This window comes from Echeneis naucrates, chromosome 14 (genome assembly GCF_900963305.1).
Source record: "Echeneis naucrates chromosome 14, fEcheNa1.1, whole genome shotgun sequence".
NCBI classification, from domain to species: Eukaryota; Metazoa; Chordata; class Actinopteri; order Carangiformes; family Echeneidae; genus Echeneis; species Echeneis naucrates.
This window is the reverse complement of record NC_042524.1, coordinates 22103032-22118249: the sequence shown is the minus strand read 5'-3', so window position 1 is coordinate 22118249 and position 15218 is coordinate 22103032. Positions and strand designations below refer to the sequence as shown.

Here is a 15218-nt window from a genome sequence, read left to right as displayed (position 1 = left end):
GAGGTGATTGAAGGACTTATGCAAATCAAAGCTATAGTGTGCCTGAATGATGGATATGGTACAAGAATCAATGTTAGCTTATGCTGGTTCTAACAGAGCTGCTTGGCCTTGCCACATGCTACCATGGATTGCTAGCCAATGGCAGCACCTTTGGGGTCTCTGCATCCTGTCAACTGTCTTTCCAGGCTGCCACATGGTCTTTCCCTTGTTGTTAGCTGCCCTATTCACAGAAGTCACTAGCTATGCTAGTTTTGAATTCAGAGTAAACACAAGAAACCTGTGCAACAAAAACTAAATAAATAAATAAATGCACTAGACTCAATGATTAATTATCTAAACTTAACAACAACCTGCCCTACATGCCCTTAAAATAATTATATCTAACTAGCCCAGTGAGAGTAACATACCAGTAACATAAAATTAAAATTATATCATCAAGAACTGGAAAGAGTGAAACAATTTAAATTTCTAGGTTTGTGGCTAGATGACAAAATAACATGGATGGTGCAAATTCAGAAAATAATTGACAAGGGTAAGAAAGTTTTAAATGTTAGAATTAAGGTTACTGGGTGAATTTAAAAGGGCATCATAAAGATCACCCAACACAAGAAGTACTGCAGCTGTGTTGGGAAAAAGAGAGGACATAAACAAAAAGCTTTGGGTGGACAATAGAGGGAAAGCAAAAGAACTTGATATAACAGCAATGAACATCAGTCCAACAGTTCCACTCTCAGTAACACAACCTTGGATACTTCCTAACTGTAGCGTGAACCTCACACTGTTAAACAAAAAGCATAAAGATAAGGTATTTATTCTACAAATACAGTTGATTGTACTACAATGACCACATCCAAATATATACAGATGCATTGAAAAGTTCAGGAAACAGAATAGGCATTTCATTTATAGTTCCAAAATTTAACCTTAAAGGATGCAAGAGAATCAATTATGAATTATCAGTGTATACAGGAGAGATGATGGAATTTTTAGTGGCAGTCCAGTGGGTTGAAGGGCAAACTGTAGTGTTCTCTGACTCCAGCACATCCTTGATGAGCATAAAATACAGAAAGTCAGACAACAGAAAGATATCTTGCTGGAAATCCAACAAATAATATTCAGACTTCAAATGAAGGGACTGACCACAACATTATTTTGGATACACGCTCATGGAGGAATAAGTGGGAATGAAACAGCTGCTGACAGGTGGGCAAAAGAAGGAACAAGAAACAACCACGTTGATATGCAAGTTCCATTTATTAAAACAGAAATTAATGACACAATTTTGAAGAAGAAGAACAGGCAGATGGTACCACATAATTCAAAGATGAGTTGGAGTCACAAGAAAGACGGCAAGATCCCACAGAGAGGAAACAGTAGTAGGAAGATAATGAATTGGTGATTTAAGACTTAACAGCACACTCTATAAAATAAAGAAACATACCTCAGGAAACTGTGACTATTGTGATCAACAGGAAACAATAGAAAATGTCATACTGTACTGTCAAAATGTAATGAAGAAAGGAAAGATCTAATTTTGAGCCTCACAAAACTGAAGCTGAGGTTAGATTTAAAAGACATTTTACAGAGAAGATCAAGTGAAAATGCTTTGACGCTCTGTTACAATATCTTAGAAGAATTGGTTTCATAAAAAAAAGAATATAATTTTGTTTTATTTAACTGCCTAAATTTCCCTTAGTACGATTAAGTCACACTTTAGATCCACACTCCATACCAGTCGGTGGAGGTAATGCACCATAACGGTTTTTGCCAACCGCCAGTAAAAATCCAAGAAGAAGCAGAAGATCCGCCCTGGCAAGGCTAACGTACATCCACCTTACGTTTTAACCCCATATAGTCTGGTAGATTTGAAACGTTTGAGTTATAAAAAGCTATTGTAAAATGATGATGCAAGAATTAGTTTTTTTTTTATCGCTATTAGGTTAAATGATGATCTGACCGGGGTCAATCAATCAGGTAGTTGTAAATATCGATGTATGTCACTTCCGGCCATTCAGTGGGAGCATTTCTCAGCGAAAATGAAGGCAAACAGAATGGACAATGAGAAAGACCCATATAAGTGAGTTTTTCTGTTTAACTATACCATTTTCTCTGGTACAGTTAACACGTTAAAATAATCATTTGACACTTTGAAATAATGTGTTAAACTAACTACTGGACGGGGTTTTTTTTAAATGTGCCGCCGACTGTGTCCCCTCCGATGGGAGTGGCTTTCGGAGTATGACGCATTGCGCTGTCTATGCTTTTTGTGTGTGTTGTTTCTGTTCTTTCGTTTTTCGTTTTTCCTTTTAACGTGTGAAGCACTCTGTGTTGTTCACCTGCATGAAAAATACTATACAAATAAAGTTTGATTTGATGATTTGATTAAGAAGCCACTTTGCTCACGTGACTTCTGTCACATGACAACGTCCTGTATGATCGCGATATTCATCTGAAGCGAACGAAATGGCAGCGTTCTTACAGTGGAGAAAATTTGTCTTTTTTGACAAAGACACGGTGAAGGACCCCGTGGAGAGCGGTAAAAATTTTGTTCTTCCAGGTGGCGTATCGGCATGTGACTCAGGCCGGGGTCATGTTGTTCTTGGAGATATCCTTTTATATACAGCTAACTGGGCTAATGTTATGCTAATACTGCTGACAACTGACAGTAAAATGACGACTTATCGTTCTCCTCCATGGAAACATTCATTTGGTAAAGCAGACGATACAGAAACGGCTGGTCCCGGCCATTGTTTTAAGAGGATGTTCTGTATTTTTCATGAATTTTCAGCGTCTTTACAACTTTGCGTTAAATTACGACCTATATATAAGGTGTATATTGAAATACTCAGACAGCTTTCCACGGCTAGTTGTCATATCAACATTCTTTGGCTATTTGAAACAATAAAGTACTTTGCATGGAAATGTAACAGTAAGTTTCCTTTATCCAGAGACGATGTGTACGATGACCTGCATTGCTCTCAACAACAAAATTTGCTGAAAAAACTTTATTTAACTAAATTAGGACAGTAAGTGTTCAGTGAATGACTAATGGCCTCATCCTAACATGCTCACTCAAACTGTCACATATGACATGTGAGCTTTATCTATCTACCTACCTATGTATGTGTGTGTGTGTGTGTGTGTGTGTTCATACAATTGCCCTTAACGCCCATCATGGTACATATGGATGGAAAGATTTGGCTCATGTCACGCTCCCTACAGTTGGCATTTTTTCAGGCCTACAAGTTACGGGTAACACACCTTTTCCAGCTGAAGCAGCACAGCATACTTGTATCAGTTGGGCAGGATGAACAAGGAATAAACCCACTTGTAAGTGTGAGTTTTCAGGAAAATTGAAATAACAATTTTGATGGGCCATAACTAAACTGAAGTGCTACCAATCTCTCAGGTGAAGGTCTGGAACCTTGACAAGAGAGACAATGGAACTCCACTCTGCACCAGGATTTTCCCTGCAATTCCAGGCAACAAACCAACTGAAGTTTCTTGCCTGAGTGTGCATGAGAACCTCAATTTCATGGCCATTGGTAAGACATACAGACAGGTGCTGCGCCTTGCCCCTTGTCCCGGCATTCATTGTGTTTTATTTTTAAGAAGTTTTATCTTCTTGGATAATAGTGGGATTTGTGTTCTTGACAGGATTCACAGATGGCAGTGTGATATTGACCAAAGGTGACATCACCAGAGATCGTCACAGTAAAACTTTGACCCTGCACGAGGGGAGCAGTCCAGTAACAGGCCTCGCCTTTCGCCAAGTTGCTAAGGTCACGCATCTGTTTGTTGCCACTCTGGAGAAAGTGCATGTAAGTCTTTTGGCTCAGAGAAAATTAAGCTGCATTAAGGAAATAATCTCTAAGCTTTTCTTGAGCCTTGATTTCAGCAAAGCTATCATGTATTTATCAACTGCCTTCTTGCCCTCCCATCCACCCCTTCAGTGCTTCACTCTATCCATCAAAGAGTATCCTAAAATAGAGCTGGATACACATGGCTGTGCTCTGCGCTGCTCGTCACTGACAGATCCCTCCCAGGATTCCCAGTTCATTGTGGCTGGCAATGAATGTGTGTATCTGTATCAGCCTGATGAACGTGGGCCCTGCTTTGCCTTCGACGGAAACAAGCTGTTGGTCCACTGGCACCGTGGATATCTGTTTTTACTTATCAGGGATGCAAAATCACCCAACAAGTAAGTTTATCACTGGATAAGTGAAACAAATGAGTAATGATTATTTTAGGATAATGTAATAGTTTTGGAACACTTGATGCTTTTAAGTTGAAAAAAATTATGAAGAGAAACACATTCCACAGTTCAGAGGGGTGTTCGGTAAAGATTCACATCCTTTTCAATTTACCAAGAGCCTGCACCTGAAAATATTAAGCTTGGCCCCTGGTGTATGCTTTGAGGTGTTTCTGGCCAGAGGTTTAAAATGTGTGAGGAGCCACTACACCTGATCTTTTTCTACTGATTGACAACTTTCAAAAGTAAACAGTGTTTGAAGTCAAGCATTTGGGATAAAGCAGTGTAAATCTGCTGTAGCATTTGAGTCCCAGAAGAACAGTTTTAAAGAATCTAAAAAAGCCAGTTAGTGGAAGAAATTACCAAATTAAAATATGCTTTAAGAATGCATTTTTTCACCTCTGTTTCTATCCCGAGACTGTTTAGACTCCCGACTGTCATTGGCTCACAGCAGCTCCAGTCCTTTGATTCAGTTTGTGTCAAAACACCATAAAACCTTATCAGGTGGTGCTTTATCCAAATCAGATGAGCACATTTGAAGTTTGCGTGAAGGTACATTATCAAACACATTGGTAAGGTCTTTCCCAATTATTTCATGTGGATAGTATCTCAAACAGAACATATTTTTCAACACACTCTTAAAATTTTCTTGCGCATCACATTACTGGGTGTGAATTCGTGGTTAAAAGTTAGATCCTCTATAGACCAGTGCAGTGGATATGGCTTAGATAGTTTCATCCGACAGGTCAATGAAACACATATCTTGTGAGTCTGTTGATAGTGTCACATCTGTTACTCAGGACAGGCTATGACACCAGGGAGAGCACTTCATCAGACAAACAACTTCTGACCATCTATGACTTGGACAACAAGTTCATTGCCTACAGTGCCTCCTTTGATGATGTCATCGATGTTGTGGCAGAGTGGGGCTCCTTCTACATCCTAACAAGAGAGGGAAAAATGTTTGTTCTTCAGGAGAAAGACACACAGACCAAACTGGAGGTGAGTCCAGCCCTGAAGAGCTGAATCAATCCACTGACTATTATTACTATGGATCAGGTAGCAACAGAATTCCCTCCAATATTTTTCTTTTAAGATGCTCTTTAAAAAGAACTTGTTTGTGATGGCCATAAACCTGGCTAAGAGTCAGCACCTGGACAGTGACGGGCTATCAGAGATCTTCAGACAGTACGGTGATCATCTCTACCTGAAAGGAGACCACGATGGTGCCATCCAGCAGTACATTCGGTAACAAATCACAAAATGTCTACTAGCAGTTAAAAAAATGCTACCATCATAGACTGTACTGTAATATGTGCTATTTGCTTGATCTTGAAAGATTCACACAAACTGTGATATGCTATGATGAGTGGTAATTGCTCTGTGATTGTCCAGTTTGGGGAGAATGGGTTGTTGGTCTGTCTCACCATTGATGAAACCAATATATCTTCCCCCAGCACAATTGGGAAGTTGGAGCCATCATATGTTATTAGGAAATTTCTTGATGCACAGAGGATCCACAACCTAACAGCCTATCTGCAAGCCCTGCACAGGCAGTCACTGGCTAACGCAGACCACACCACACTGCTGCTTAACTGCTACACCAAACTAAAGGACAGCTCCAAGCTCGAGGAGTTCATTAAGGTGATTGACTTGTTACAATGAGCGCAATGGTTCCATAGTCTTCAAAGATAAATAAAAATGAAAAGGTTGAATACACTATTTTGAAATAATCTTTGATTCTGTCTTCCCATGTGGTAAAAGGATTAATCCAGTAGTAAAATCTAATTTCTTTCAACTTTGCACCAAAAGTCATTTACTAATTTCTAATAACCTCAATGCTTGACTTGTTAATCTTATAGTCTAACACCACTGCCGTATATGTCAACAGAGTAATGAGAGTGAGGTCCACTTTGATGTTGAGACTGCCATCAAGGTTCTTCGACAGGCTGGCTACCACAGTCATGCTGTTTTCCTGGCTGAGAAACACATGCACCATGAATGGTACCTGAAGATCCAGCTTGAGGACCTTAAGGTAATTAGCATCAAGCAGATGTACACTTAACAGCATTTCTGTAAACTGAGAAAACTAAATACCAGAAAGGAATTGTAAGCTGTCTTGAGCATCATATGATGGATAGACATAAATAAATACATGATTTCCGTATCTTCAGATAACAGAGAGATTTTTTTCTGTCATCAATTTCAAATCTATCATATAAACATCCACAGATTCACTTAAATTTTAACTTTTTAAATTTGAATTTTAAAATTTCACTTAAATATGAAAAAAAAAATTTAAATATTCTGTAGTCTGTAGTCAGTCTGTAGTCAGACACAAATAGAGGTAAATAAAAGAATTAGGTTGTACATATGACAATTTCTGCCGCTGCAGGTCTTCGCCTTAGATTTATGGGGTAGACTTAGCTTTGTGCTATACTCTGAGCCCCTACAACAACTTTGGGTGGTCAAAGTAACCCAATCATCCTTCTCTGCCTCAAAACCCAGAATTATCAGGAAGGGCTCCATTACATTGGACGTCTTCCTTTTGAACAAGCAGAGAGCACCATGAAGCATTATGGTAAAACGCTCATGCACCATGTCCCTGAAGATACCACGCTGCTCCTGAAGGGCTTATGCACCATATATCATCCCAGTGGAGACGCTGTTGAAAAGGACAATCTGGAAAGAAGTCAGATCAGTAAGGTTTGTCTGCCATGCTGCTGATCACTCTTGTAGATGAGGCCAATTCCTCGCAACTTCACCTGATGCTCTAATAGCTCCAGGGTCCTGAAGTGTTGATCATAACATTTTCCCATCTTGATTTAAGGCTAACTCTGAGGAATTCATCCCAATTTTTGCCAACAATCCTCGGGAACTAAAAGCTTTCCTGGAGCACATGATTGAGGTGGACCCACGTTCTCCTCAAGGTGTGTATGACACACTGCTTGAGCTCCGGCTGCAGGACTGGGCTCATGAACAGGATCCACAGGTCAGTGTGAAACATGTTAACTAGTACTTTGTAATGTATTTGCAGTACAGATGTCTGTGTTGATATCATTCCAAACTTACTTTGCAGATTTTTCTTAACAAGTGAAAAATAATTTTATCTGACATTCTGGTGTATGTATGACAGAGAAAAAAGGTGCTGCAGGGGGAAGCTGTGTCTCTGCTGAGGAGTGACAACACTGTGTTTGATAAGGCCCTGGTCCTTTGCCAGATGCACAACTTCAAGGAAGGTGTCCTCTACCTTTATGAGAAGGGCAAATTGTAAGTGAGCAGGCAGTAACATCAAAATATGCATGAAGCTAGTGTGAAGGTGAAGATGCACTGCAACCATGGTTTTGTTCTGTTTGTTTATTTAGGGACTTTGCACATGAGTGACATGTTAATGTGTCTGTGTTAGCCAGATGGCTAATTTTCAACTTCAGTCCTGAGGCCATATGTTTCGAGAATCATCAACACAATTAAATTTAGAGGAATGCAAGAAAATGAAAGCAAAAAGAACAATCAAAAATGTAAACTCAGATCACACAATACAACTGGAGTCTGTAAAATATGAGAACACCAATAATAAACTATTCCAGTATGTATAATCACAAGAGCTACACAAAGCCAGAATGCACACAGTTCTTAACATACAGTACAGGCCAAAAGTTTGGACACACCTTCTCATTCAAATGAATAGGAAAGTGTGTTCAAACTTTTGGCCTGTACTGTACCAACGTGCTGAGCAGCAATAAGCTGTAGTCACAAATAGAGTGAACAAGGTGAATGTACATGTCATACACACAGTTGTGCTCATAACTTTACATACCCTGGCAGAATTTACAATTTCTTGGCCACTTGAAGCCTTTTGTGGTAGTTGTAGACGAGGCTCCTTATGTTGTCAGATGGTAAAGCTGCCCATTCTTCATGGCAAAAAGCCTCCAGTTCCTGTAAATTCTTGGGCTGTCTTGCATGAACTGCATATTTCTGAGATCTCCACAGAGTGGCTCACTAATATTGAGGTCAGAAGACTGAGATAGCCACTCCAGAACCTTCACTTTATTCTGCTATAGCCAATGACAGGTCAACTTGGCCTTGTGTTTTGGATGTTTTTGTATAGCGCCAAATCATAACAAAGTTACATCAAGGCACTTTACATATAGAGCAGGTCTAGACCAAACTCTTTATAAATGTATTAAAGAGACACAACAGATCCCCGATGAGCAAGCACTTGGCAACAGTGGCAAGAAAAAACGTCCTTTAAGAGGCAGAAACCTCGAGCAGAACCAGCCATCTGCCTCGACCGGTTGGAGGAGAGTGAGAGAGAGTGAGAGAGAGTGAGAGAGAGTGAGAGAGAGAGAGAGAGAGAGAGAGAGAGAGAGAGAGAGAGAGAGAGGCTCAGTCCTTCCCCCAGCAGCCTAGGCCTATAACAGCATACCTAAAGAGTAGAGGACTTTTTAACTGTACGCTCTGTCATACAGGAAAGTTTTAAGCCTGGTCTTGAAAGTTACTAAAGAGTCCACCCCCCCGGACCGATGCTGGAAGTTGGTTCCATAGAAGAGGAGCCTGATAACTGAACGATCTGACTCCAGGTTTACTCTTGGAGACTCTAGGAACCACAAGTAAACCTCCATCTAGATAGCGGAGTGGCCTGCTAGGACAGTAAGGAACTATGAGCTCTCTGACATACGATGGAGCTTGGCCATTAAGAGCTTTATACGTTAAAAGAAGGATTTTGAATTCTACTCTATATTTTACTGGCAGCCAATGAAGAGCAGCTAACACGGGAGAGATGTGATCTCTTTTCCTAGTTCCTGTTAATATTCGTGCAGCAGCGTTCTGAATTAACTGAAGGCCTTTTAGAGATTTGTTTGGACATCCAGATAGTAATGAGTTACAGTAGTCCAGCCTAGAAGTTACAAATGCATGGACTAGTTTTTCTGCATCATCCTGAGAAAGGATGTTTCTGATTTTCCTAATGTTTCTCAGGTGGAAGAAAGCTACCCGACTAACTTGTTTTATGTGAGGGACAAAGGACATGTCCTGGTCAAAAATTACTCCAAGGTTTCTTACAGTGGAGCTGGAAGCCAAATTAATGCCGTCCAGACTGATGAGATGATTAGATAGTATTTTCTGAGGTGCTTAGGACCGAGTACAATAACTTCTGTTTTGTCAGAGTTGAGAAGTAAAAAATTTCCAGTCATCCAGACTTTTATGTCTTCAAGACATGCCTGCAGTCTGACTATCTGACTGACTTCATTTGGCTTCATTGATAGGTACAGCTGAGTATCGTCTGCGTAGCAGTGGAAATTGATGCTGTGTTTCCTGATAATGTTGCCTAGAGGAAGCAGATAAAGCGTAAAGAGGATTGGTCCAAGTACCAAACCCTGCGGGACTCCATGACTGACTACAGTACATGAGGAGGAGCTGTTGTTTACATGAACAAACTGATGTCTATCTGATAAGTAGGATTTGAACCACTTTAGTGCAGTTCCTTTAATTCCAATTTCATGTTCCAGTCTCTGTAGTAAAATATTATGATCTATGGTGTCGAATGCAGCACTAAGATCTAGAAGGAGAAGTATGGAGGCTGATCCATTGTCTGAGGCCATTAGAATGTCATTGGAGACTTTAACCAGCGCTGTTTCTGTGCTATGATGGGCTCTAAATCCTGACTGAAACTCTTCAAACAAACTGTTCCCATCCAGATGCTCGTGTAGTTGTTTTGCTACAGCTTTCTCAATGATTTTAGAAATAATGGAAAGTTCGATATGGGTGTATAGTTTGCCAAAACATCTGGATCAAGATTAGGCTTTTTAAGCTGGGGTTTGATGACTGCAGTCTTAAGTGCCTGAGGTACTTAACCCAGAAATAAAGTCAGATTAACCAAATCTAGTGTTCTCTGACAACATGCTATATTCATCTTGCCATCAATTTTGTCCAAGTTTCCTGTGCCTTTGTAACTCACACATCCCCAAAACATCAGCAATCCACCTCTGTGTTTCACAATAGGAATGGTGTACCTTTCATCATAGGCCTTGTTGACTCCTCTCCAAATGTAATGTTTATGGTTGTGGCCAAAAAGTTACATTTTGGTCTCATCACTCCAAATGACTTTTTAACAGAAGGTTTGAGGCTTGTGCTGTTTGGCATATTGTAAGCAGGATGCTTTGGCATTTGTGTAGTAATGGCTTTCTCTGGTGACTTAACCATGTAGCCCATTTTTCTTCAAGTGTCTCATTGTTTATCTTGAAACAGCCACACCACTTTTTTTTCAGTGTCCTGTATTTCAGCTTAAGTTATTTGTGGGTTTTTCTTTGCATCCTGAACAATTTTCTTAGCAGCTGGGGCGGACATTTTTGTTTGTCTACCTGACCATGGGTTAGTTTCAACAGAATCCCTCATTTTCTACTTCTTTGAGTTTTAACACTGCTGATTCGCATTCTCAATTCATTGGGCATATTTTTATATCACTTTCCTGTTTTCTAAAGTTCAATTACCTTTTCCCACAGTTCCTTTGACAATTTTGCTTTCCCCATGACCCAGAATCCAGAAACATCGATGCAGCACTGGATGCAAGGGTCTGTCAGGAGCCTAGAAACTCACTGACCTTTTATACACCACACACGTTTGTTACCTTTAGTAGCCATTCAAACCTGTTTGTGTCAACTTGTGTGCATATAGTCAGGCCAAAATCTCCAGGGTATGTAAACTTTTGATCAGGGTCATTTGGGTAGTCTTATTGTCATTATGATTTAAAAAGAGTAAACACATTTGTTTGACAATAAATGGCTTCACCCAACCATGAGTGAAAGAAAAGTTTTTCTCTCATCATTTATAATATCTGAAAAATGGCCAAAAAAAAATCTAAAATTCTGCCAGGGTACGTAAGCTTATGAGCACACCTGTACACGCATTCATACATACACATACATACACTCTCCCTGCTGAGCATGGAATTGTCTGTTCACAAAATAAGTTTTACATATGCCAACAGGTGTTAAGTGATGTTCAGGGATGGGCGCTGTGGGGGCCGCTTTGGAAACTTAAGTTTGTGTTTCTTGGATTAGTTCATGATGGATTCTGGATCAGTATACCTTTGTAGAAACCTCTGAGAAGTATCTACCTCTGGGATCTGTTGCTATTTAGTGACATCAGAAGTTGTACATTTCATAGTCTGTGTTCATTCTTTGATTCATTAATCTTCTACTGCTTATCGATTTCTGGGTCATGGGGGATGCTGAAGCGTATCCCATCTCACATCCTGGGCAGGTCACCCTTCCATTGCAGGGCCAACACAAAAAGACAGACAAAGACCAACAACCACTCACACTGAGACCTACGAGCAATTTAGAGTCACCGATCAAATAAATCTAAACATGCATCTCTTGGGGGGCAGTACAGTGGCATAGTGGTTAGCGCTGTAGCCCCACAACAAGATGGTCACATGTTCCTGTGCCTACGCAAGCACGGGGAGAACATTCAAACTCCGCACAGAGTTGGGAACCAAACCTGCTACCTACCTTGTTGTGACCACTGCCCTCATCGTTAATGTTGGATAATTTTTCTTTTATATTCATTATATACAAAAGAAACAACAGCATTAAGATTGAAATAATGTAATCCATTTGCTGCAGAGTTTTATTAATTTCTTTTCATTCTAACTATCTGTTCAATATGTAATCTAGGTTGCATTGTGAATGCAAATGCTTTGTTAAAGCTTCAGGGATTCTATTGATCCTTGGACTCTAGGTATACTACAACAGCAGGGGTACTGTAAAATCTTGAGTTTATAAGGGTTGGTGACTTGGACATGGTTGTCGTATATACAGGTACCAACAGATCATGCACTACCACATGCAGAATGAGGAATATGGAAAAGTGGTAGAAGCATGTAAGCGCTATGGAGACCAAGAGGGCTGCCTTTGGGAGCAGGCTTTGGGCTACTTTGCCAGAAAAGAAGAAGACTGCAAAGCTTACATCACTGAGGTCCTACATCATATTGATTTAAACAATCTGATGCCACCATTACTTGGTGAGCTATCTTTTTGATTTCAATTCATATATCATCCATCTAACCAACTCTTAGGATCAATCAGTGATCTTTGGCAGCATGACATCCATGATTTTTGTGTGATAGTGGTGCAGACGTTGGCACACAACTCAACGGCCACTCTCTCGGTCATCAAGGACTACCTCATCAACAAGCTGCAGAGGGAAAGCCAGCAGATAGAGGACGATGAGCGCAAGATTTGCCAGTACCGGGAGGAAACGGCTAACCTCCGTTCTGAAATCCAGGAGCTCAGAACAAGGTTGGTCATACGAAGGAGAGAAATTTATTAAAACTATGTGCCTGTCATTTTCATCTTTTGTTTCTAGCTGGAGAATCTGTCAGTTACAGCCTGTGGTGACTGGTGACAAACATGCACTGATATGACCCATATGAGTAACAGACTGATCAGAAGTGTTAATCTCAATATTTCTACACAGTGCCAAGATATTCCAGAAGACCAAATGTAACATGTGCAACAGTCCCCTGGAGTTGCCATCAGTTCATTTCCTGTGTAGCCACTCCTTTCACCAACACTGCTTTGAAAGCTATGCAGAGAGTGAGGCTGAGTGTCCGACGTGCACTCCGGAGAACCGCAAAATCATGGACATGCTGCGTGCCCAAGACCAGAAACGTGACCTGCATGACCACTTCAACAGACAGGTAAAAGTAGTTGTAAAAGAAGAGTAATTTATGATATGCTAAAAATACAAGTAGTGTGTTGTGTTTATCATTTACTTCCCACACACTTCCCACAAATTAATATAGTTTTAGTTTGCCTTTTGACGGAGTAATTCAAGTTTGTGTTTCTTTTCTGTGGTTTCAAGTTACGCAGTTCTAATGATGGCTTCTCAGTTGTGGCTGACTATTTTGGTCGAGGAGTGTTTAACAAACTGACTCTGGTCACCGACCTGCCTGGCAGCAAAACCGTTGGAAGTCTAGAAATCAACCTGCAAAGAGACCTCCTCATCCACACCAAGAGAAACTGCTAGAAAACTCAGCCTGTGCCATTTCACTCCTCCCTGAGCAGATGTCCTGTGTCCAGCTTCCACCACATACTCTTCTGCAAGCATTCTCTTGCTTCTAGTGCTTGTGGTGGATCTGTCTGCATAATTGTGTTCCAAGAGTCACGGTTCATGGGAGACTCTATAAATATACTTAGATAAAGACATAAAACTGGGAATTAACCCATAACTCTGGTTATCACATGCAGTGTTAGTGACACATGGGGAATTTTACTTTGGTGCCCTTGCTTGTATTCTTGCAATCTTACACTTAACAATTACAACTTCTTCACCCATTAGTAAAGTTATCTAATGTCTGTAACTAAAATTAATTAAAATAATTGTGTATACTCTCAATATAGCTTTTTTTATTTTTATTGTCATCTGAAATTGCAAATAACTTGGGACCTGACATTGGAAATCATATATTACCTGTTTGTCAAAGTTGACATACAATACTAAATATTTACATCTATATATGTGTCCTAGTACACAGCAGGACGCAATTCCTCCTAAAACGCAAGTTTAATCATCCATGGGACTTGTGCTACAGTGCCATATTGTCTCTTGTGATCAAAAAAACATTGATTACACAATCATGCCTGAGACTGCTGAGGATAGGTACTCACTACCATTAACTGGAAGTCCCTGGATGAGCAGTTCTGGTCTGACATTCAGGGGGACTGAATTCAGAAGACTATGGATAGAACTTTATAGTCTTTAATAAAAAAAAAAAATAAAATAAAATAAAAAAACTGCCAACGCATCCTATTTGCAATTAGTAAATGGTGGATACCATTTAAACCTAAATGGTATCCACCATTTAGGTGAATAAATGCCTAACCCTAACCCTAACCCAACCACCAGCGGTTTAATTTCTCTGGTGGAAATTTATCAGAACATCTTTTATGATTATGTTAGTGTGTCATTGCAGTTGCTCTCACCTGAGGGGCTGACCCTCGAGTCCCTGACAGCATATACATCTAGCTCTTTTAGTCCGACAAACATTTGTGAAATGTTGTAGTTTACAAACCATTTTAACACCTATGTCAGATGATCTCAGAAAACTTGAAAGAGATAGGATCACTATCACAGTGGATGGCATTGAGCAGATGTTTTATGCTGCCGTAGCTACATTTTCAGCAGATAATCTTTCAGCCCACATGCTGGGTGGTTTTATGATGTTATTTAACTCACAAAGAGTTTGTCACTTTTGTATGGCAACTTACACAGAAATAAAAAAAAATAAAAAAATTCAGTGAGGCTGATTTTGCCTTGAGATGCTCAGAGGCACACCAGTATCACCTAAAATCGTGTATTGAAAACCCTGAGCATACACTAACATATGGACATATGGTCCTTCTCCTTTAAGTAAACTTAACTACTTTGATGTGACAAAAGCATTTCCACCTGACATAATGCATGACTTGCTGGAGGGAGTCATTGGTAAATGGTTAGTAAATGGTGGATACAGTCCACTTCATCAGGGGCCTCACTGAGGAGGTTTGGTGCAGTACGGTGCACTGTGCCATGTCTTAATGGGATGTTTAGAGGTGTCATTCCCAAATGAGTCAATGAGATAACATTATCTGTCTGGCTTGCCTCTCAGCCTTGGCTCTCTGCCAATGAGTTTCAAAAGTTGCTGAACCAATAATCATTCCTTCTCTATGTGGGATGCGGGGTTAAGATTCGAGTCATAGTGTGATAGTAATTTATTAAATATCACTTCTTCAGAATTACAAAGTGCCTCCCGTGATACAGAAGACGCATTCCAAAAAGATGCATGTAGCTGTGCACGTGTACATCAAAGCACACGACCTAGGAAAAACAGTTGCTGCTGGATAGTGGTCATGTGATTAGCAAGCACGATCTACGTTCAAGAACAGTCTCACTCAGAATCACTCGCATCCTCCCCACCACCCAC

At 40.2% G+C, this 15218-nt stretch overlaps 1 protein-coding gene across 1 annotated transcript; it reads left to right on the top strand.

Annotated features, from left to right (window-relative positions):
* Positions 1-2439: 2439 nt before the first annotated feature.
* vps11 (VPS11 core subunit of CORVET and HOPS complexes) lies at positions 2440-14509 on the top strand. Its single transcript, XM_029519912.1, has 16 exons — positions 2440-2605; positions 3182-3330; positions 3410-3545; positions 3658-3821; positions 3954-4201; positions 5053-5254; positions 5349-5500; positions 5710-5896; positions 6144-6287; positions 6761-6958; positions 7083-7244; positions 7389-7522; positions 12073-12275; positions 12381-12552; positions 12731-12953; positions 13118-14509. Exons 1-16 carry the CDS (start codon positions 2464-2466, stop codon positions 13280-13282), a joined length of 2781 nt encoding a protein of 926 aa, XP_029375772.1. The 5' UTR covers positions 2440-2463; the 3' UTR covers positions 13283-14509.
* The last annotated feature ends 709 nt before the right edge of the window (positions 14510-15218 follow it).